At 38.3% G+C, this 23,921-nt stretch overlaps 2 protein-coding genes across 2 annotated transcripts; one reads left to right on the forward strand and one right to left on the reverse strand.

Annotated features, from left to right (window-relative positions):
* The first annotated feature begins 3 nt into the window (after nucleotides 1-3).
* On the forward strand, nucleotides 4-8,752 carry LOC112561342 (cell division control protein 45 homolog). Its single transcript, XM_025233759.1, has 19 exons — nucleotides 4-21; nucleotides 183-317; nucleotides 539-598; nucleotides 1,216-1,308; nucleotides 1,608-1,702; nucleotides 1,986-2,100; nucleotides 2,286-2,398; nucleotides 2,732-2,780; nucleotides 3,220-3,281; nucleotides 3,785-3,895; nucleotides 4,190-4,381; nucleotides 4,896-4,994; nucleotides 5,102-5,213; nucleotides 5,561-5,616; nucleotides 6,003-6,141; nucleotides 6,319-6,402; nucleotides 6,790-6,908; nucleotides 7,308-7,384; nucleotides 8,107-8,752. Exons 1-19 carry the CDS (start codon nucleotides 19-21, stop codon nucleotides 8,169-8,171), a joined length of 1,779 nt encoding a protein of 592 aa, XP_025089544.1. The 5' UTR covers nucleotides 4-18; the 3' UTR covers nucleotides 8,172-8,752.
* Nucleotides 8,446-23,486, reverse strand: LOC112561341 (proline dehydrogenase 1, mitochondrial-like). The gene is made up of 13 exons (XM_025233758.1): nucleotides 22,907-23,486; nucleotides 21,545-21,753; nucleotides 21,246-21,283; nucleotides 20,602-20,742; nucleotides 20,009-20,073; nucleotides 19,524-19,720; nucleotides 17,701-17,782; nucleotides 17,371-17,463; nucleotides 16,529-16,675; nucleotides 15,258-15,353; nucleotides 14,753-14,937; nucleotides 14,056-14,144; nucleotides 8,446-11,769 (listed from the first exon to the last, which is right to left on the reverse strand). Exons 1-13 carry the CDS (start codon nucleotides 23,225-23,227, stop codon nucleotides 11,555-11,557), a joined length of 1,878 nt encoding a protein of 625 aa, XP_025089543.1. The 5' UTR covers nucleotides 23,228-23,486; the 3' UTR covers nucleotides 8,446-11,554.
* Nucleotides 23,487-23,921: the final 435 nt, after the last annotated feature.

The raw sequence follows: 23,921 nt of genomic DNA on the forward strand, positions 1-23,921 counted from the left end.
TGTCACGGAAGTTTGAATATGGTAAATCGTTTGTCTTGAACAACGTAAAAGTAAAAGCTTTCGTTGATTTGTTACTCATATGCATTTTTAAAATATTTTTTGTAATAAAAATACCAGAATGGACTGAATGTGTTTCATAATCTCATCGCCATACATAGTTTCTTTTCTGATATTTGTCCGAGGCTAGAGGAGAAATATCCAATCAAACTGCAGATTTCATCGTGATACAAAGTGACGTACACGCGCCAGAATTAAAAGGAACTGAAATGCTTGTAAAAGATTTCAAAAGGGATTTTTACGATGCAATTCAGCATCAGGTGAGAAATAATATAGAAATGAGAAAGCGTCTGCACAGTTATTGCTTAATTAATTACGCCAGCTTTACGTTTGTATGTAAGCATAAAATTTCCTCGCGTAAGAAATGTCGTCTGCTTCACACTGTTGAGATATCAGAGAGAAGAGGAAGAATAAAAACGTTTGACAGTGATGTTACTTTTCATTATGTTGTAAAAATGATTTTTTTTCTATAATTTCTTAGCGTGTTCTCGTTCTGGTTGCCTTTGATGTTGATGCCCTTTGTGCCAGCAAAATACTTCAGGTAATATTTTTTAATAAATATTTATGTTTACGAAATTATGCGTTCGGACACAGAAAGCAAAACCATTACTTAAATAATGTTTTATCTTCTATATACTTTTTATGAGAAGATGTTTAAATTATTTTTGCTTTTCTGTTGAGCGTCGTTTTTATACTCTAACTAGTCTAAAAAAAATGCCACACTACCCAGTTATTTGCTGTATAGAAGTATCAAAATAATAGTAAAGCCCAGTAAGCAATGAAAAGCAAAAAATGCTTGAAATAAATTCAATGGTAAAATTTTTTAAAAGTAACTTTGAAAAGCTGGTGGAATCAACGATTTTTTTTTATCTGATCTGTGCTCACATTAAAGCCCACAATAGAATACATGAAAAACTAACAATTTAAAAAAAGTTGAAATAAAAAAATATGAACATCACACCTTTCTAGAAAGACTCAACCATCACTCCCCTACACGTAGTGTCCCTCTACTTGCTGTGTCTCCTTGGGGAGTAAAGTGCTGGCCAGCGACAGTTAATGAAATGGTCTTTGTTTTTGTGTACAATATCTACTGAAGTGTAATCACATTGTCTGCATTATGTGATCACATTGTCTACTCTATTGTTTCTGTGTGTACAGTATCTACTGCAGTGTGATCATATAGTCTATACTATTGTTCCTGTGTCTGGTTGTGAGGACCTGGAGAGAGCTTTTGTGGAGAATTCAGAAGGGGTAATGGCTTGTTCTTGTGGCAGACACTGTTTCTTTCAGACAATGCACAAACATGCAATCGTTGTTAAATAATTAGTCACATACACATTTCATACATCCTGAAGTAGAAAATGAAAGATAAACTGTAACATTGAACAGAGTACTATCGCTGAAGACTAATTATCTGACAGCTTCTGTCACAACTACTAGTATGAACATAAAGCCAGTAGCATAATTATACACAAAAATTATGGCTGCTTACTTGTAGCACAAAACCAGTAGCATGGTCATACACAAAAATTATGGCTGCTGTCATTCAGATACAGCATGTGGTGATGATCAACTGTGGTGCCACCATTGATGTGGTGGAGGTGTTGCAGCCTGATGACAACATCTGCTTTTATATCTGTGACAGGTATGGTTTCATAGCTTTATGCACCCTCAATCAAAAGCATTCCCCTATTTGTAATATATGGTAGTATGGTAGACAGTCCCAGGCATTGTTCAAGCTTCAATGGTAGACAATAACACAAAAGCAAGAGAAAGAGAAGGCTATAGTTTGCAGAATACATAGTTCCTAAAGTTTCTTCAGCTTTCTGTATGCTTTATATGCTTCATGGTAAGTAATAAAGCATGTTCATATTAGGAGCTAGTAGCTTTGCAAGTTTGTTTTTCATTCTGTGTGTGTGTTTATACAGTCATCGACCTGTGGATATCCACAACATGTACAACGTCATTCAGGTCAAATTATTGATGAAACCTGAAGACCTCACTGAGGTTCCTTCCTATGATGAAGTTTTTCGAGATGATGAAGTGAGTGTGTTTCTCTTCTTTCACCTTTTTAATTTTTTTATCATCTCATTTATTGTTGCTTTAAATTTCTTGATGTACAGCCGCATGATATTGTATCATTGTATTGTAGTTAGTGGAACGATTTGGCAAACTGTAGTTGCCTGACTTGTGGTCTGTAAAACAAGCTAAAAAGTTCTTGTGTGCAGTCTGAGGAATCTGGTGAGGAGAGTGACTCATCAGAAAGCAGGAAGAAAAGGCGCAGATTTGATGATGAAGCTATTCTAAAGAGACAAGATCGACGTAAATGGGAAGAAAATAGGTCAGTCACTTGACTTGCTCGTTAGTCCATTTGATAATTGGATTGCTTATTAATCCACTTTGCATTTTCTTGTTAATCCACTTGATTTGCGTGTTAGTCCACTTGGTACATGACTTGTATCTTTGAATAGGCTGAGTTTTGTGATTTGATTGACTATGCTGCTATGTGATAAAGAATTTTTGCTTCCAACTTTTCTAAAGAAATCAGTGGCACAGTATCTTATTTCATTATTTACTTCACACTTGCTGTCAATAAATATTTCACAATAAACTAAATCAGAATAGTGTACAAACATCATTCTGTTTGCAAATATTTTTATTCTCTTTTGATTAGGAATAAGGTCCTTTTTGACTACACCAAGTTCACATCCTATGCTACTTCAGTGAGTATGGATAGCTTGTGTCAATCATGCTTAATTTGTTCCTCAGTTCAAAGTCATTGATGTTATGGACGTGTTATATTTTAAACATATGTGAATGCTTAGTGAGATGGGAAAAGTGTTTTTATTGTCAGGATAACTCCATGCTGTCAGTGAACAACATTCATATTCTTGCCTCCTCAGTATCTTTTTTGAGAGAGTGGCTGTTCCCCTTCCCCTCCTGGTTCCTACACCACTGTATTGACATAAGAGTGCTTTACAGCTTGGATCAGGAGTATTCTAACTGTTGCATTGAAGTTCTATTATCAAATTTGGGCATAAATAGACTGCTGCCATTTCTTAAGAGAGGTTGAGAAAGGTTGTTATTGCAACTGAGGACTGAAAGTGTGATGTCTGCACTTGTCAGATTTTTCCAATAAATTAAACTGGTATTCTTGTGCAGGCATCACTGATAATGTTTGAGATCGCCTGGAAAATGTCAAAAGACACAAATCATCTTGTCTGGTAAGTATGTGCCATACAGTTTCAGTTGAGGTCTTTATTTTTTTCGAGTTACTGAATGCTGTAATATTGTGTGGGTTTTTTTTTTTAAATTTTTTATTATTATTGCTAATGCATGGGACAATTTTGCTATCAATTACAGCCATCAGCCAACTGTTGGCTACTGACAGCTAACATTGTAGCAAATTTATGCAGTAAAATTTATTCAGTTTTATTGTGTTAAACTGAAATAATATGGATCCTCAAGTATAGAAAACTGTTTTCTAGTAAAATGTTGCTGTCAGCACTTGTTAAAAAATTTCTTGTGCATGAAACTCAAGGTCTTTTTACCTGCAGTTCTATGGTTGTGAGTTGCACATTGTCAGATATGTCATCAACTTCTTTTGAGTAGATTCCTGTTGCTGGATGGCATGCATTGATCCTGGTTCATATTAGATTTTGTGTATCTTAGATTTTTGAAAGGTGAGAACAAAGACCTGGTAAATATCTGCCATGATTGTGTTCAGGCTGGCTGTTATTGGTGTGACTGACCAATACGTGCATTTTAAGACACCACGAGACAAGTACATGGAAGCTGTCATAGCACTGCAGTCTCATGTCTCACGGCATAACCACAGGTATTCATAAGTAGCTGTAGATGTGACATTTTATTCTGGGCAACCCAGACTGTAACATAGCTGTGACAATATATTTTGGGCAGCCAGACTGGTCTGCATTTTGCTTGATTTTTCTTCTCTCTCACAGGTGCGCACACAATTTTTTTGTTTTTGTTTTAAAGTCTCCTGCTCCTTATTCATACTGTAAACAAATGCTCTGCCTCTTTATCAACATACCTCTTCACTTTTCAGACACACTATCTGTGACTATTATAGTGTTCTACTGTTTTGTTTGTTACACAATATGTGTTGCAGGGTAGATGGTGCTGACAATGTTTTGTCCATCAACTGCCTGCGTATTGCATTTGATGAGGAGCTGCAGCTGCTGTTGTACAGACACTGGTCACTGTTTGAAAGTCTGTGTCATTCTCTCTCTACCGCCTGCAAGTTCAAAGTGTGGACACTTAAGGGGCAGAAACGTCTGCATGAATTTCTGGCAGAGATGGGGTGAGTAGTTGCTTTGCAGTGCTACAAATAAGATTTAAAGTACTAGTTTGAAATGAAAGGTGCTTCCTCAAACTGTGTGGGATGTAAGGTTGGGGAAATAGAGGAAAAGTAACAAGCTAGACGAAATAGAATATGGTGAGCTATATAAACTGGTGCTATGTACAGAGAAAATGTGAGCCCTATACACAGCGGAAAAGGTGTCTGTGCTGGAGATGCAATCTAAATTCAGTACTGAGGATAAGGACCTTAACACTGGGCCACCAGGCACATCTTTATTACTTGTTTAGCAATTTCTCAAGGAATATTTTGTGGATGGGAGATGTAGGACCCCAGAATAATGAGACCTGTAAGGTTGATGTCATCACCTGCTAGTGACTACCCTATGTGGGGTAAACAAGCCCTGTTTTCAAAATGGTGTGCACATTTTGTGTATGTGATTGCCAAACTCTATGTAAGGCAGAATACCACTGCTAAGGAATTTACATGAATGTGCTTGTGTATGCCTTCATTGCAGCATGCCCCTGATTCAATGCAAGCAACAGTTTGGTGCCATGGACGCCAGTCTCCGCACAGGGGTCAAGGCCATGATGCAAGAGCATATAGCCAAATATGGGTTAGTTTTATTATTGAACTTACATTTAGTCTACCATTAGTCCAACAATAATTATGTGTATAAATAGAGGTTGTCTGTGTTTAAATAACTCTTTTACTTTCACAAAGCCTGACGATGCAGGACATAGTGGTGCCATCATTCACAGCACAGTGTGGATACAAGACACGCTTATCTGCAACAGACGTGGTGTTGGCTTGTGTGGCTGTTCTGGAAGCTGTTGTGAGTAGGGTTTTGTTACCTGTACAGTATTTTAATAGTGCTCGGCTACCTGTACTGACAGTAGTATTGTGGGATAACTGTTGTAATGTCTGGCTACTTGTTCTGTTAGTCAAGTATCATGGGTATAACTGTTATTAGTGCATGGTTTCCTGTAAAAATATTCAAATGCTGTGAGATGTTCTTGGCTATTCGTACTGGTACTTAGGTACTGTGGGCATATTGTGAGTAATGTACTGGTAGTGTTAGTGGGTGTGTTAACTGAACAGCACCAGAGTTGTCATGTACATTGGATTGGGAGACAGAACGAGTGCCATGCACATTATGTGAATGATCTCTGTATTTTACAGGACAGGAATAAGCTGCCATCAGATAACTTCCTCAGTGCTCAGGATATCCTTAGCAGGTAAAGTTTCACCTACAATTCTGTCAGTAAGATTTTGTATTTTGTATTTAGTAAGTATTGTATTTTGGGCAATCTGTTGTCTTGAGCAGGAGATAAATGCAATTCAAAGAAGTTTTATGTCATAATAGCACAGTGTTTCTTTACTAGCAGATGCAGACTGTAGACATTCTTTTGATGTTGACATCTGGTGTAATAGATGACCCCTGACTATTCTGACCTCTAGCTCTAGTCTCTCTGAGATGGTATATGAGTGGGTAGTCAGGAATCTAGCCTGAAGACCAAAGACAGGCCTCCAGTCTGATGTTTCTCTCTAGCAGATAATGTAAGAGTGTGTGATAACATGAATATAACCTGATAAGAGAAAGTCTGTATGTGATGTGTTTCAGCTATCACACAGAGGCCATTGACAAGGCCATACAGTTGGCCAAGCGACAGTTGACAGCACTAGTGACTCAAGTACAGACCTTTCTCGACATGCATCAGATTATTTCTGCTGGGCCCTTCCTCTATGTCTTTGTTAATGAGGTTAGTACATCATCCTACATGTGTAAACCTCGTCTTGCGTGCTGTACAGGACAGTAAGCTTTGCACAGCAGACCTCTCCCTATATTGAGCGAGTGAAATTGGTAGTCCTGCTATACATGTTAGGATTATGATTAGTGACATTGTGACTGGACTACAGCACAGCCTGGTTCCTTGCAGGGCACAGTGGACATGAAGTACTTCTCCCAGCCACAGTGTCTGACACGACTGGCCAGATTCACCCTGGAGGCACACTGTGCTTTGGTAGGGACATTTTGTTTTATCCACAGTGCTTTGCTGTTAATAGTATTTCCTTTATTTACTTGTTTCAGGCAGAAAGGTGGCCAAAAAACAAGCAGTTTGCACTCTAAAGTTTTAAGAACTGTGCATATGCATTCTCTTGCATACACATATCCATTCATAGTCTGTCTGGTGTTCACACACACAGCTATATACATGCTCTGTATGGTCACATGTACACATATAAGCACAAACAGTAGCAGCAGTATAATACTGATGTCAGCCCAAATGGGAGAGTTGAGGTGGCTAGACCAGAAGCTTGAGTATGGTGTAAATTTTGCACTTGAAAATGGTGACTTTTAAATAAACTGTCAAATATATATTTGTATCAGTAAAATATGCTTTCATTAGAGTCGCAGCAAGCGAGCTACCAGTCTGCCCCTGGTCTTGGGGACACCACTGCTTGCTGATCTTGGTGCTACGCTGGTCATTGGCATTCCCCCACTCAGCACTGATGATGAGAGGAAAAAGTGAGTGGTTTTAAATAAGTAGGAGGTGATGTAGAGAAGCACTAGTTCATGGGCTACAGATAAGACTTGCAGACAGGAAGTGGCTGAAAGTAAAAAGTACATCAGTTAAGGCTTGTCTTTACAAGGATTGATGCAAAGGGGCAAGACTGGAATGGGTGGTCTTACTTGATCAGCATGAGGTGGATAAGAAATCCTTTTGTGAGGAAAAAAAGATGGAAACAATTCTTCTCATGGCTCATGAGAGACAAATACTGCCACTGATGAGGATAGTGTCAATTGATGCCCTTGTCAACAAGCAATTCAAGTCCTTGGTTCTTTTAGTTTGTCGGTGTATTCTGTTCATTACTTAAAGTGTATCAGAGTATTTTTGCACCATGATTCATGTTCTTTTGTTGTCAGTTTCTTTGGCAAAGCTTTTGAGCAGGCGGCAGTATCTACCAGCTCAAGGATACGTCAAGACAACTTTGATTCCCACAGTAAGTTACAATGTTAACCTTGATCAATGTTTCTAATGCTGTTTTCTGGGTTATGCAGAGAACATGATTTTTCAAAATTATGAACAATCATGGCTTTTTGATCCACAAAAAATATCCCTCATAACTAATCAAGATTCATCACACATTGCTTAGTATAGCAAGTGGTAAGTTGAAATAGGTCATCCCCGAGTTTGGACTATACCGTCTCCTATATCAGTGGTTCTCAAAGTGTGGTGCATAAGTCAGGTGGTCCGCGGCTGACAGTTGTCATATGTCACTAAAGTGATGTTTGAAGGGATGCATTCCTCGCATTAACATTTTAATTACAAAGAACGAGGTATACATAGTTTTATGTCAATTTATTACTATACTACTTTTACAAAAGGACATTTAGTTTTGAATTAAAATGAAACAAATGCGGCAATTTAAATTTGAAATTCATAGTACAGAGTTATTTTTAGGCCTTGGTGGTCCGCCATATTTTTTACTAAGGACTTGGTGGTCCGCCATAGCTTTTACTTAAGTAAAGTGGTCCGCGGTCCGAAAAACTTTGAGAACCACTGTCCTATATAACAGATTCTCAGTTTACAACCTGTCATGAATTAATGTTATTAACAAATAAGCACTTCTACTGTTAAATGTAATCAGGGTTAGAAAAAGTCTTCCTATTAATAGCACAACACTGTGTGGAATTATCACTAATAAAATGTGTTTTGGGACAGTTATAGAGATGAAGACAGAAGACAGAAGCAAGTTCTTTGATGCCCTAATCAGCCTTCTTCAGTGATACAGCTACTGTGGAAAAAAAATCCTGACTCTAGATCTTCAACAGCAGCATTCAACTTTGACCTGCAGCACTTTGAACCCCTGTCACTTTATGTGTCGTGTGCAAACTAGATGACAAGCCAGCCTGGGTCTTGTTAGACTGCCATCTTGCGTGCAAGCTTGCATCTCCTTACAGTACACTGGAATTATCTATCGCTTTGCGCCATCCCTTGTTTACAGTAGCCTTTCACCCTCTTTGCTTGCATGACTACAGCACAAAAAAAAACTCAATGTGATATCATTTTTAAACTTTTATTTGTAACTACCTTCCACAGATTCTGTACTATAAACACAGTATTGTAAATATTGTATAATTATTGAATATAGGACACCATATCTACCACATACATTTGTTCGAGTGGCTCCAAGCATTTAACTGTTTAAATGCTTTTATTTTTCAAAAACAAATTCCATGAAGTGTGTGTGCATGCCAAATTCATTTTTGTAAATAACTCTTTTCCCCATTTTGATTGTGCCATCATCAATATGCTTAAAACTGATCATACTGGCAGACTGAACAAAGGTCTTGCTGCCCAAAAAACAGTCTTTGTATGAGCCTATTCTTTTGTCCGTTTGATTGTGCTATTTTTTTAAAACATTTTTTGTAAACTATACAAAGTTTTTCAAACAGTTCTCTTGGAGTGTTATCACAGAACCTAAAGCTTGTTGCAAGGTTACATTTTGCAGCAATGTTTCATACAGGTTGCTTGCTGGCTTCATTTAATTATTTCACAGACTTGCTAGTATTACGACTGACATGTCTCAACTGATAAACAAGCAGAATAGCATATACAGTTGGATTTTACTAACTACAGGCACAGTGAGAGTAGGTGGTTAGATGACTTGGAGAGATCACCTGGAGAGAAGTAACTTCACCTATTTTCCCTACAGGCAGATTAAGAATTTGCATTTGTTCAAAGGTTTAGGTGGGGTGTGTGGGAAGCAAAGTGCCATGAAATCTAATTTATCAAATCTGACCAAATGACATTAAAATGCAAAGAAAACTTAAGGCACTTGTCAACCGCAATATTCGGGGTTTTTTTTAATATGGTGTCTACTACTCAGATTATATGTACAAATTGTTAGGTCTACAAAAAGTTTAATGTTCACTTTTGTTGAAGTCGATCATGACAAGTATAGGAAGAAAGCTCTTAAGAGGGTGTAGTTTGTGAACAGGGAAGATAAAAATGCTGTTTGAGATTAACAAGTTGCATATATTGAGATTCACCAAAAAATAGCAATGCACAAATAATTCACCATGTAATATCACTTGTTTTAGTTTTAAAATGTAGACTTTTCAATAACAGATTATAAATCTGCTTTATGACATTGAGATTCAATATAACTTTAAATTAGTGTAAGATAAAGATTTGAGCAGTTTCAATAATTCAACTGAATTACGTAAATTATTAATGAGTACTTTGTCGTGGAGTCCGTTACAGGTTTGTGTAATCCCTTATTGCTACCAGGCCATTGCACGTCTAGTGAAGGCAAGATTCGTTTCACTGCAGTTCACTATGATTTCAAGCTAAGGAATAAAACTACTCCAGAATGTTTAGGCCTGAGTTGTGTGAGCTTTCACAACTTTTTGTACATTGAATTCTCCAGTAAATACGAGGTTTATTGCTTGGGTCTTGACTCTGGAATAAGCTGCTCTACACAGACTACCAAGCAGTATCAAAGCTTAAAAAAAGAAATAGCAGCAGGCTTACCTCCAACTCAGAAAAAAATGGGATAAATAGGAAAATGTTACTCTGCATACATAACGACTTCTTACCCTTTCATCGTTTAACGTATACCAAGGCACATAATAAAAACTGCTTGGTCTTGTTGGCAACAGCAGAAATACAAAATGAGAGAATAAACCTCAACCCCACCCAGATAAGTTGTGTAGAACATCAGTGTTTTCTGCATAATGGCATAGACTAGAAAAAGGACATGAGATCAAGGAAATTATATATAAAAGTGAGTAAAGACTTTATCCTGTAACTTTAGAAGTCTAAGCTCACGAGAAGACATCAGTGAGGAAATTCTATAGGAACCACATAATGACTCATTAAGTAAAAAAAGAGTGCCACATAGCTGCTAGGTCACAAGGGAGAACGAAATGACCACTGCTGATTTCACTAATTAATGTTTCATGTCTGATCTGACTGAATACTCTAAGGACTTTAAATATGCTTGATGGTGATGAAATTTAAAAAAGTATCCTGCATAAAGGTCAAATTTGTTTAAAGAAAATAAATTGCCTATTTAGAGATCAATTCAGAGAAAAGTCAATTGCAGAGACTCATTAATTAATCCAGGCATTCCCAAGCTTTGAAAACATGTCAACAGCAAATAAAAACATTCTTAATTGTTCAAAATATTTTGTTAGCATGCTGACTAAAATGAGGTTAGTTGTACTTTTAACTTCTGCATCTGAGCATACAAATATTTGACGAAAACACTGACCCACACTAACAGCTATACCTTTTGTCTGGCTTGCTGTCAAACCAGACCTCCGAGTTCAGCCTCCTACACAGTTTGACAAAGAAAGTATAGAAATACACTGAGACATGAAACATTCCTGTAGCTCCTCTAGCTACATAAATCTGACCACTGGTTGTTTCTATGGACATAAGGCTGTCCCATCATCTTAGGGTTGTTAGGAATTAAAGTGCCAGAGAATATGAGACAGCTCTTTGTATGGGTGGTGCCCATCTCACGGTCTTACTGTCATCAGCTCTCAAAACAATCCGGTCACAACTGTGGGAAATATGTTGCCTCGCATGAGTACTGAATGGGCTCATGTGCTTGCCTCTGAGTTTAAACACTAACCAATAGGCTGTTTGCATTCAGAGACTGATGAAAAATTTAATTTATATGACAATTAGCAAGACCTAAATAACATTGAACTCTTACACTTGTCCTGCTCTTTGCATCACTTAACAGATGCTTCTACTAATACATATAACTTTTCCATTTTTAGTCAAAAGAATTATGAGACATCACAGTGTTTGTACCATAGTTTTGTCCACTCAAAATATTCAAAGGAAACAAGGCAATGAGAGGTAGATGGGTAAAACTATCGATGGCAAGTGCCACATGCTTCACTTTGGAAGGTACCCAAAAGATCAGGGTTATAAAATTATTTTTGAAAATCTGACACGCCAGACTGATATGAGTAATGACACTTGAAGCAAAATTTGTGCTGAGTAATTACTTTGCTGTTACAATATGGCAGCTGCTGACCGTCCTACTGACATGAGAAGCCAGCACCACATTCAAGCTTTTTGATGGTATTTCTATGCAGTATGTTGTTAACAGTAATGTTTTCACCACTGTTTATAAGTCATCTGTCTTTTAGCTAACTGCGCTGATGGGTGCAACTGGGGTAGGTTTATAGAAAAACTGCCCATTTCGTAGTCTGCGAAAAATCTCTTGACGTAAAAGTTGTTTTTCCTTTTGTACCTTTGCCAAGACACCACGATTTTCCATGGCACGGCGAGACAGGTATGGCAACACTTCATCCACTGGGCCAAAGGGCACGTACTTATAAACAGAATAACCTGCCTGGCCTGTCAAGTGAAAAAAAAACAAAGTTACAACTATCCACAACATTTATACAAACCCATTTACAAGAAAATAAAACTAAACCCTTAGATGGTGATTAGAACAGCAATTCTGATCTTACATCAAATCCTGTTTCTGATGGCATTATATCAAAATGTTTTAAAGGGAGACCAGCTAAAAACAAAAAAAATCAACCTATACCAAAGAAAGACTACACTAGATTAGATACATATCAACAAGGGTGTGACTGTTATATTTGTAAAAAATTTTCTCAGAGATTATTCTGGGATTTAAATGAAGAAATAAATGCAACAAAGGGTTTATTAGGAGCAAGCAGAAGGTTAGAATGAAAGAAAAGGCTTTTTCTTTCACTTGTTTTCCTCCTATGCTTCTAACATTTTGATGTACACCCCATTATAGTGCAAATAATTGAAATGAAAAATGTAGAGCAAATTAATGAGATGCACAAATATTATTTTTACTGAAATGTCATCTTGCATACAATCTCCCATTCTTATCCTGGTTTCTAATGGTTAATTTGCCAGCCAGATAGTTTTGGGATCACCATCCTCTTTTTTTAACAAGCAAGCCCTTTCTGAAATTCTTAGATATCTAGTAAGCTCTAATGGTAGATGATGAATTACAGGTCTCAGTCTGTACTGTATTGTTTTAACTAGTTTAAAAACTTTTTAACATTGGACGATTGTAGAAACTGTTAGCTGCTTTTATATTTATATACAGTGGAACCTCGGTTAGCGAACGCCTCGGATAACGAATATTTCGGTTAACGAACAAAAATTTCGTTAAAAATTTGTCTCGGATAGCGAACAAAATTTCGGATAACGAACAGCCACGTGAACCACACGTGACCGACCAGCATGTCATCATTCGCGCTCGAGACACAGTTACTATCAGTCGTTCCTTATCTGTGCGCATTCTTCTTACTTAGTGATTGTTGTGCTTTATTTTAATAAGATAATCCTCAATCATGGCTCCAAAGAAGATTAAGAGCAATTAATAGTAGTGAGGTAATGGCAAGGAAGCGGCCAACAAATGAATTGAAAAAGGAAATGATTTCAAAGTATGAAGATGGCATGTGTCTGTCGGATCTGTGATGTCGTATTACCCAAGAGTTTTACAAAAGGCAGAAGGAACAGACACTGGACACGTTTTTTCCTTTAACCTCAAAGCTACAGAAAAGCGAAGTCACCTCCGATTTCATAATGTCACGTGTGCTCATGGAGGGGGAATCCAAGCAGTAATTACATCCCTTCCTCCCCACACCTGCTTCCAACCACGCCGCCAAAATGGCGAGTTTTCTGATGTTTAAATGCTTTGGTTGATGTTTCTATGTTTATTTAACTCCATTTATATTGCATTATAACTGTTCTCGTTAAAACAAATACCTATATAGCCTGTAACTTTCAAATATTAGCGAGTCAACTGGGGCTGGGAACCAATTAAATCTATTTCCTTTATTTCTTATGGAAAACATTGTTTCGGATAACGAACATTTCGGATAACGAACAGCTTTCCAGAACGGATTAAGTTCGTTAACCGAGGTTCCACTGTATATCTATATATATCAAAGTAACTGTGATTAACCAAGATGAAATTGTCTCAGCAGTGCTGACAAGCAAGTGTTTTAACCACTACACTACCTATAAACACCAGCCAACTGCCTGGGCCTTCCTTTTATCAGGGGAGAAACATCACTGCTCGTGGGACAGAACTTCATGTTTGCAGACCATCTCATTACATCCTTTTCATGCTTTTCTCAAAACCCTTCAGGTGATGTCATAGTTGCATGTTGAGAGGCATCATACTGCTACCGCTGATTCTAGATGTCTGGTTTCAAACCAGGGCACGAATGCCAACAACTATTATGAAGTATTGCACCAGCTACAGCATTTCTGCAGGTGTGTGGACATATGACTCTCAAACTATTTTACAGGAGTTAGCAAACGCTGCATCCTCAAATAATCTGTCTGGGAGAAATTTTGTCAAATGTTTTTGAACCATTTGTAAATTCTGACAATATAACTGACTACAAAACCAAATCAAGATTTCTCTCAGGAAGCAATCTCTATTCATCTGTCTTGGTGGAGCTAAGATTACAACTGATTTTCATAGAGTGGGCTTGTTTTCAAACAATCATAGCAGATCTAAGGCAAAAATCTTTGCCAATCTCATAAAAATCTGTAGGTAATTACAAACTACATAAACAGCAGCACTCCTGACCTAGAACACCCACAAATACTCTACTTCCTAAGAGTATGAGCAAAACTCACCAAGAGGAAAGCTGACATGGTCACACATACCCAGAAGTTGACCAAAACAAATCAATCGATCATCAGGACCAATGTTGTAATACTTCATCCTGTGAGAAAACCAATAATAGCAATATACTAAAATACTACACCTCCTTAAAAGTTCTCCATGTGTTAGTGTTCTCAAAACGCTCAATCTGTATCATATTTTTAATCCCTTTAAAAAAAAACCAAACTTACAACTGCACAGAATGGCGCACGGTGTCCAGACACTTAATCCCCAGACACTTCATCCCCAACGCTTCATCCTTAAAATGAAATTTTAACTATAAAAATTATGAAGCCGGCGAAAAATTTAATTGCCGTTCAAATAATTATTTTTATATAAACATCACAATAAGTTTTACAATTAAAATACTTTAACTAATGTTGTAGATGTTCAAATGATGTTGAAATTAATAGCATGATTTAAATATTATTAATTTACTTCAATATTTAATTGTAAAACTTATAGTGATGTTTATATGAAGATAATTATTTGAATTTCAATTAAATTTGTCGCCGGCTTCATAATTTTTATAGTTAAAATTTCATTTTAAGGACGAAACGTCGGGGATTAAGTGTCTGGGGATTAAGTGACTGGGAACCTTAGTGTTCTCAAAACGCTCAATCTGTATCATATTTTTAATCCCTTTTAAAAAAAAACAAACAAACTTACAACTGCACAGCATGGCGCACAGTGTTTTCATTGTGACTGGCAATCATAACTGCAATTTTTCCTCGTTCTCGCAAGTTAACCTGGCGCATGACTTCCTCCATGACCATGTGGTACATGTCTGTTGTGGCCTCATAGGTGGGATTGATGGGGTCCTCATACCCTATGGTCTTGGCTCGCTCTCGCTCCTAGACACAGCAATGTACAGCTCAAATGTTTGCCCACAAAACTTCAGCCTCTGCACCATCAACAATATTCTTAAAAGAATTTCCAAATTTGTAATTTTTTGAATGCTGGTTGGAGATTATTTCAATTATAACAGGATCCATTAATTTGCTACAAAGATAAGGTCTATAATAATAATTGTGTACAGTGCATTATGTATCTCTGGTAGGAGTGTACTCATCAGATAGGTTACAGTACAGCTGATCAACTCTTATCCCCTAAGCTGATACTAGATACTCACTATATCAAATACTTTTAAAACTATTTTGTGAGATTAGCTCACCTGTTCCATATATGCTCCTCTCACCAATTTGGCGCCAAAGTAAAAGTCTTCACGCCTGGCCAGATCAAGATCAACTACTATGTTGTTGAAGGCTTGCTGGAAACAGAAACAAAAATTGAACGGACGAAGGAACACAGATGCTCTGATGAAAGAATCTCTCAGGCACCAGACATTTCAATCATTTACCGATTTGACCACACAAGTCGATTCAACCATGATGTTTAGTTGATTCAGCCACATCCCTGAGTCAATTCAAACACAGCCCTCTAACCATCAAGTACAAAAGTTACTATTCACTAATGACACATTCGTTACTCGTTGTATGTAAACAAAATGAAACTTTTTTTTTCTAAAAAAAATTGGTCAAGTGATATATGCATATCAAAGCCATTGTTATCAAATGAAGAATAGACCCTGTTGGAAGTCATGTGGTGTATGGATACTGACCATCCTCCTCATCAACGCATGTCCATCCTCCTCACCTGTATTCTCCAGATCGTCATCTTTCTCTAATGCAAACTTACCTTTGATGGAAGTATATTTTTATCACAAATTCAACAGAAACAACTTGGTCTGTGCATTTTGCTCTCTCTCTCTCAGGGTGTTGTGCGAGCCTGACTTCAAAAGAACGTGTTTTAGCACTGATGTTTTTGTTGGTAGATTGGGGTGTAAGAGTCATGTGGTTAGGGTTAGGGTTGAACTTGAAGTGATATATGGAAATTTCCCACAAAGTCGATACTAAAGAGATGACACATCTGCAGCCAGAGAGCAGGTGGGTGATTAAAAAAGACCTCGTGTACAGGTTTATGAGAAACAGACTTAAGGGACCACTGAGTAGTCAAATGAGAAACCCTGCATTTGATGAAACTGCCAAAATGGCACCTGCCGCCAGAGAACAGGTGTGAGCATCTGTTAGAACAGAGTGGCTCAACTGAAATAGTTATGTCCAGGTGACCAGATGGACCTACTTTGAGAGAAACAGACTGAGATAATGCTAACCTCACATGATACCGACATCAACTCAATCAGCTTCCCAACTGGAATGTCTAATTTAACAATGATGTGCAATTATTTTTATGAGCTTCTTTGCCTTAGTAATTATGAAAGAATTATGCAGAAGGCCATATTTTTAAGAAGTTGTGGTTAAAGTAAATCAAATGACGCAAAGAGATCATAAGCATATTCAATGATCTCTACGTCATATGGAAATCTCTAGGTCACATACATAATGAAGCTGCTGTAATAAACAGCTAGGAACAAAAGAGGCTAACCTTGAGGTAACACTGATATGTGTTGAAAATAACACTGCGTTCTTTGTTAAACTTGCGCATCATCTCCATCGTCAGACGGCTAATGGCTGGCTGGAAATAAGTTTGTTCTGCATCTACCATGATTCGCACCTGCTTTTCTGATGCATACTGAAAGAAAACATGTCAGAATATAAACACACACCCCTTATGTCCTGTTAATAATAAGCACAGACTAATCACATTAAGTCACACCATGAAAAACATGATAGATACAGATAAAAAAAACATTATTAAGAATGCTTCCTGCATTAACTCAAAAGCTGCAGTCTTTTGATGTGTGCATAGAGCAACAGCAAATATTTTACACCTCTGTTATTTGCAACACAATCATGTTGTGTCTAGTTACGTCTAGTTTGCAATGCAAGACAGGCACAAATTAAACATAGAATGACCACATGTCACAATGAATGACATGACATAGAATCCCACCGGTACTAAGATCATGCAGCATGGCATCAACTGTCCATAGTATGAGAACAGCTACCATAGGCATGGTATCAGTCACGTAAACACTAATCAAGTGAACATAAATGCTTTGCCTGCAGTTTGCTGAGCTTGTCAACTGCTTTGTGCACTCTCATCATGCGTTCTGTTTTATATTGTTCAGTAACAATATGTGGTCATAATGTGCTATAAGTCAACCATATTCATTATACATGTAGATTTACACAATAAGCCCAGGATTAATAAGAGTGCATCCAAGTAAATACAACACAAATATGATCCCATAGAATATTGACAAAGTAAACCAAAAAACAACAGTGATACAATGGTTAGCATGTTGACAAAGACAAGAGACTGGCCTTGGCTATAGTGTTGACACGTCGCAACATATTCTTCATCTGTTCCTCTTCTTTTTCACTCAGACAATCCACTAGGGGTCGCAATTTTCCTGTCTGTCATGAAGAGAATGACAGGTAAGACAACCTTTTCATAGCACTGTTAATACTAGTGATGTATAAAACAAAATACAAACCTCACTACTGTAACTGAGTGTCTTCACCAGCTAGGCATTCAACTGTTCCACAGCATATGACACAATTATCTTTAACTATAAACTGAGGTTCAGCAACACTTATGACACAAGTGTATCTTGGAAAATGCCAACATCAAAGCCAGGTAGCCAGTATCACCTTGAGATCAGGAACAACAAAAAGTTTTGAAAGACTGCGGTTTATCTCAAGCAGGTTGCACCAGTCCAGCAAGTCCACCTCCCTGCCACACACATAATATTTACACATGCATAATACATACACATAGATCATAATACATAAGCACATATATACATACACATATGAGCAGGTGCATGCATGCACACGCAGAAAACTAATGCATTCACAGTTTCAACTGAACTGATGTACATCTGTAAAACTAAAAGAGTGCAGAATTTTGAGTACACAGATGGGGATTCTGCTCAGAAAGCAAAGAGAGGTTTAAGCCTCTATTCCATCCAACCACAGGAGCGAGACGCATTACTTACAACCAAACACTAATCTCAAGCAAGTTCTTGCTTTCAGTAGTTGCTGTTGCTCTAAGCAGTGAGTGGTTAAAAGTGCTTTCACCATGTGGGGGAGGGGAGGGAAGGTGGGATGATGAAGAGGAAAGTGTTAAAGTAGGTGTAAGAGGAGGGAAACTTAGGTAGTTTGCCACCATCTCTACAGTTCTTATATAGCTTTTACTTTAGTTATTGTCACCCTACCTTATGTTTGGTTATCATTCTGACTTTGGACGAAGTATGATGGAAGCCCAAACTATGGTTTAATTTTTAAAATACTTTTATTTCTTTACTTTAACTTTCATTGTTTTTTAGAGAGATATGTTTTCCAGATTGCACTCTTTACCTGTTTGTTTATATGAATCTAAAACTGGAATTATAGTATGTCATAGCTCTTTTGCCCAGGCTGAGGCAGCTATAATGTTTAAAACCAGCATATATTTGTCTAAGACCTGTCTGAGTTCTTTTTTTTTGTTTTTGTTACACTCCAACTGTGAGATGCTAAGTCTGTTTCTACATACACATAAAAGGGACTTTATATTTAGTTAAGCATTCTCCGTTAAGTCTTATTCTAGCTATTTTTGGTTAGTCAGACCTGTTTGATTTGAAGAAAACCAGAATATTACAAGGTTGGTTATATAACAGTCTCCTGGTTCCTTCAGCTTCACTGTATTTCTCTTGCCACCTTACTTACTTTCATTGCTGGCTTTATGGCTTTTCTTCTCTTTGCTGGTGAAATAACAAAAGAACTTAATGTCTATGTTTTTTTTCTTAATCTTATTTGTAAGAGACAGTATCTCCTTTACTAGGTCTATTCTATATTTGTCTTTTAGCACTAGGAATGAAGAAGGTAAGTCTGATGTTACAAGCTACTGTTGTTTTATTGTTTTATTGTATCTGTAGGATTCTGTTTTGTCTCTGCCGGCATTGACATATTTGGTGTGAACAATGGTACTCACAATACTATTTTTAGTACCCTAGCCTGTGCTGATTTAGCTCAGCTATTTGACAGAGCAAATGATATAAATATAATGGTCTTAAACTCTCATTCCCCAAAAACCAAGGAAGTAATATTCAAAATCATACATCAGAAAACAGAATATCCTAAATACAGCCTTAATTACAGTTCACAGGTTCAGTTTTTAGGTTCTATTTTCTAGCAGCCACAGTAAAAAGCCAGGAGAAAAGCTGCATTCAGAAAAAAAAGCCAGAATCGCATGCCAGCAGAGCAGGCTGGAGTGGAAAAAAAAACCCCAAAAAAACCCACCCCTCCTCATATTAATTTTACCTTGTTTTCAATGGTTGATCTTGATGAGCAAAGAGAACCTAGCTCAATGCTGGTATGTTTCACTACATTCAGCTTGCAAACTGCTGCTATTAATAATAAGAACCATTCAGTCTGAACCTAAAAATGGACTTAAATACAAACCCTCGCCATGGGAGTATGTTATCAGTACATACCTGTTGCCAGAAATGTCCAGGATGGACACCCATTTTCTGGATCCCATCTCAGCTAAACTGACACCCATTTCGCACAGTCGCTTATCAAAATCTTCCACTGCAAACCTTCTCTCTCCTGTTTCATAATCACCAGATGGTGTCGAGGAGACAAGAGCAAAGAAATTTTTCACTGTGTTGAGAACGTCTGACATCTGAAGCTGCAGATGAGGAAATGGATAAGAAGTCATTGAAAGATCACTGTCCTCTTATATATAATAGAAAAAAAAAGGTCAAACTGATAAAACTGTTACATTACAAATAACTTAAAATCACAATACTAGTTCAGCTGTACCTCTACATAATTCCTAGTTCACTGATTTTGCAAAGGATCTGGAATATAGTATGCAGAGAAAGTTTTTCTGCAGATTTACAAACATTATGATATAATGACAAAACTAACCAGAGACTCCGGTTATAAACATGAAGAAACAAACTGTTGAACTAACCAGTAACTGTGGTTTCCCTAATGCTGTGAGTTTGATTGCTGCAAGTCCTGATTTCTCTGTGGCATCTGGCGAAATAAGGAAGCAAAATCCATCAAAATTAATTTAAAGAAATGCGATCAGATATTTTTGTTATTTGGTTGGTTTGTTTTTTTTTAGGGGGGGGGGGTCAGACAAGTGATGGAGTGAAATGACACTAAAAGTGTACAGCTTTCAAATCCTACATCTACAAAAGATGCAACAGGTTACCAAGCAATCAGAATGCTCTGAACCCAGCCACATGGCTTCAAGCTTGTTATAACATTTTAACATGCTCTCAGACTGAAGGTCTGTATGACAGGAACACTGTAAGTCTTGCTGTCCTGCTAAAAGACCAGCTTCTTCAAGCATCAACTCAGTAACATGAAGATTGAAAAATATATTACATATCTTTAGATGATTTATGTTCAATCTTGAAAAGGAACAACAATTCTCAAAAGATAATTTTGACATAGTAGTTAATTCAATGTGCAATACACAGGTGGTTGGCAAAATAAATGGCAGACGTTGGGAGAGGGTTTAAGGGGGTGTGAGGTGGGGGCAATCCTTCAACTCACATGATACAGCATCAATACAGTTAAGAAATATCTCCATGTTTTGATCACAGTGTTTTTCATCCTCATAGAAATATGTCCTGGCACTGACGACTTTGTCTCGTCGATCACCAAACTCTTCGTAGGCTTGAAACTGAGCAGATGCTGCAAACATAGGGAAGGTAAATAAATGGTGCTCTCTCTTGTTTTTTAATATAAACAAAACCTTATAAAAATCTCACATTAGACATTTAAGATAATCCCCATTCACCTTTCCAAGCCGAGAACCTTCACTGCAAAGTAGACAGTACACATTAAGTAAGGTGACCAGACGTCCCGCATTAGGCGGGACAGTCCCACTTTTGACCTCGTGTCCCGCCTGCTCATCGGGCCCAATGTCCCGCTTTCTGGCTAGTCCATCAAATGCCCCGGTTGTCTTTAAAAATCACTTTTTTTCGGTGTTCTTTGACGGTGACGACACCATCATCGGCACGTGTCCCGCTTTCGCCCCCGAAACGTCTGGTCACCTTACATTAAGCAGAGTGCAAATTAAACCTATCCAAGATAGTGTCCAACACAGACTTCATTAATTTTATATAATGGAATTTGAGGTCATCCTAAGATTTTTCTAATCATCATTCACAAATGTAAATCCCTTGCGCACATACCCATTTTGTGTGATGAGTTGTTTTCTGGTGTACAGCTCCTGCAAAGCACACACAAACACGATCAGCTAAAATCTATTCATTTTATTTTACTGCATTTCCCAATAGCAAATGTTCACACAGTAGTTTCCACTGTCAGTAACATCCACGTGACACACATTTATAAAATTCACTCAAGACTAATGCTATTCAAACAAAATAAACATAAAGCAGGTGTAACCCTAACATTCACTTGGCTTCCAGATACACTACACTGCGAATAAGACCAAGAGACAAAACTTATATATGCAGCATGTTCTTACATCATCTCTGCCTTTACAGCTTCTTCAGGCAAAATGTCCTCTTCGGCACTGTAGTCTAAAATGGACTTTACCCCAAAACTCTGGTTCCTGATCACAACAGGTTTGATAGCTTCCTGGTCTTCGCCAGCCACAAAGTGACCATAGAAGGTCTGCTGCATAAGAAGTCGGAACAGACGCTTGCCCAGAATTTGTCTGGACCATTGCAACAACTGCAAACAAAACCAACAAAAAAATAAATAAATAAATTACAGTCAGAGGAGAGAATAATGGGTGGTGAAGCAAGTATCTTTTGTCAAAAAAAGTTTGCACTGCTTTCAAGTTCTGTGGAAATAAGTAGCACTAACTGCTATACATACAGTGACTGCTAGCAAATAAAACACGATGCAAAACTGTGCTTTCTCTCCCCTCTCACTCACACACACACACACACTGCAAAACTGAGGTTCCACAATTTATGAATTGATGAGGAAGTAGTTGTTGCATGACCTACTTAGGAACTCAGTGACCCAAGGTGAGGTATTTAACCCTATTGGAGTCTAGATGCCAGTGAACCAGACTGTGAAGACAGAGACCTCTGGCCTTGGAGGAAATGAATTTTTGCTAGAGTCAGAGAGGACAAGACAGATAAGGAAATGACCAAGGGCAAGGGAAGAGGATTAGTCCATCAGTTGCTGTGAGAGCCAGACAAATAAACTGCTTACCTATAAGGATTAAGTTTTGTTTTGTAAGTGTTGCATATCAGTTGTTTCTCAAGGCCTCTATACTCTTAGTGGCAGCTGTGTTTTTATCCACAGCTGTCTCCCTGTGTGTGCAGGTTTAATACCTTTTACAAAAACTCTGTCCTGCTCTCACCTGATTCCAATGAGTAATACAGTACATGCATTCCCAAATTAGCTCATTATACAGTATTTACATTTTGATTTAAAAAAAATTGTCTTCTGTGTTTGATGCCAACAATTTTTTTATTTTTTTTTTCCCCACAAAACAGCTCCACTAAGCTTTGACTAGGTCTCATATTTCTCTTGTACCAGTCTCTACTTGATTAGTAGGAAGCTAGAGAGTGTAACAACTGTGCAGTGTGCAACGAATGTGTTGTAAATAACAACTAATTAGTGCTGATCGACCTGGGCAGGTTAGTCATGCAAAATCTTAACAAATCTTAGCAAACAGCAATATCTGAAGTAAGCAACTTGCGTGACAGTAATTCCCCAGTTTACTGTGGCTTGTTTGTTTGCGGGACTTGGCTGTGTGCCCAGCTCTAGTTGTTGGCCGTGACACTGTTTTCAGTGAATACACAAAGCACATTACGTAACATGTTTCACAAGACAAGGGACAGGTAAGTTCCGACAACGATCGACTCACCTTCTTCTGGTTATCGACAAGAGTATCGATGGAACACAGGCTAAACACCAGCAGAGCTCTCACAAGTTCGGAAGTGAATTTGCTCCTGTAGGCCTCCTCAGCACAATTAAACTCCAGGTCGAGCTTGGGATGTTTGCGAACTGTTGGTTCATTGATGACCGGTTTGACATCTGAACTCTTCTTACACGGGTCCTCTTCTCTTTTAAACGATGACAAAGTCGATTTACACGAAACCGGGTGGATGTTGTTTCTCAGAAACGCTCTGTGTGAGCTGTTTGTGTACCCACGAAGGACACGACCCAACCTCACCACACAGGCCATTGCGGCTCACCACCACAGGAAAGGCGCGCAGTGGCTTCCTGTCAGACCGCCGTTATTACCTGTCGGTGTTCACAGCTACACGACACTCACAACATCAAGACTTCCACTACCACCACAGTCCATGTTGTTACCACAGTCTTCCTACAGACCACGAAGTTTGTTTTGTCTCACGTTCAGATGTCGGTGCGAGGATATCAACAACTCCACGTGACCTGCACTCAGTCGCCGACTGCGCGCGCATGCAGGGAGGGGTGTGTCCGCGGCGTGCACCCTGGTTGGCCAGACATCCACGCGCGTGTCAAATGGCCTTTTGACCCTCCCCCCACCCACAACCGGTCATAGAGCTGCCGAACCATGGACGTGTAATACAAGTTCGTGGCCGAACGTTGACCCCTTGTTGACGAGGAAAAGATCCGCTGCCCGGTGTTAACGCCCCCCTCCTCCCTTTATTCTGCCCCTGACCTCCCAGCTAGATGACCGACTTCATTATCCCCCCCCCCTTTTAACGGTCTTCGCTCAAAATCCTGTGGTCGGACGCTTGGTTGTGCAGCTGCCCATCACCACAGACTTCTACTCAGCTTTGCTGTACATGACTTTGTGTCCAAAATGTACGTGAAGTGCACGCATGCATGTGACAAAGGTGGCTTTCTAGTGAGGTAGGGTAGGCCTTCCTTTCCTGTTCCTCCAAAGAGAA

Source organism: Pomacea canaliculata, linkage group LG4 (assembly GCF_003073045.1).
Source record: "Pomacea canaliculata isolate SZHN2017 linkage group LG4, ASM307304v1, whole genome shotgun sequence".
Taxonomy (NCBI): Eukaryota; Metazoa; Mollusca; class Gastropoda; order Architaenioglossa; family Ampullariidae; genus Pomacea; species Pomacea canaliculata.

What these genes read in the sequence shown, in the direction of transcription:
- LOC112561342 (XM_025233759.1), top strand. An exon ending in AAGTTTTTCGAGATGATGAA is followed by an intron (nt 2,101 to 2,285) that starts GTGAGTGTGTTT and finishes TCTTGTGTGCAG; the next exon opens with TCTGAGGAATCTGGTGAGGA. An exon ending in TGGAGGCACACTGTGCTTTG is followed by an intron (nt 6,403 to 6,789) that starts GTAGGGACATTT and finishes TGCTTTCATTAG; the next exon opens with AGTCGCAGCAAGCGAGCTAC.
- LOC112561341 (XM_025233758.1), bottom strand. Translation starts at nt 23,227, where the DNA reads ATGGCCTGTGTGGTGAGGTTGGGTCGTGTCCTTCGTGGGTACACAAAC. An exon ending in CATATCAGTGTTACCTCAAG is followed by an intron (nt 15,354 to 16,528) that starts GTTAGCCTCTTT and finishes TTCTGTTTCCAG; the next exon opens with CAAGCCTTCAACAACATAGT. An exon ending in GAGGAGCATATATGGAACAG is followed by an intron (nt 14,938 to 15,257) that starts GTGAGCTAATCT and finishes TGCTGTGTCTAG; the next exon opens with GAGCGAGAGCGAGCCAAGAC.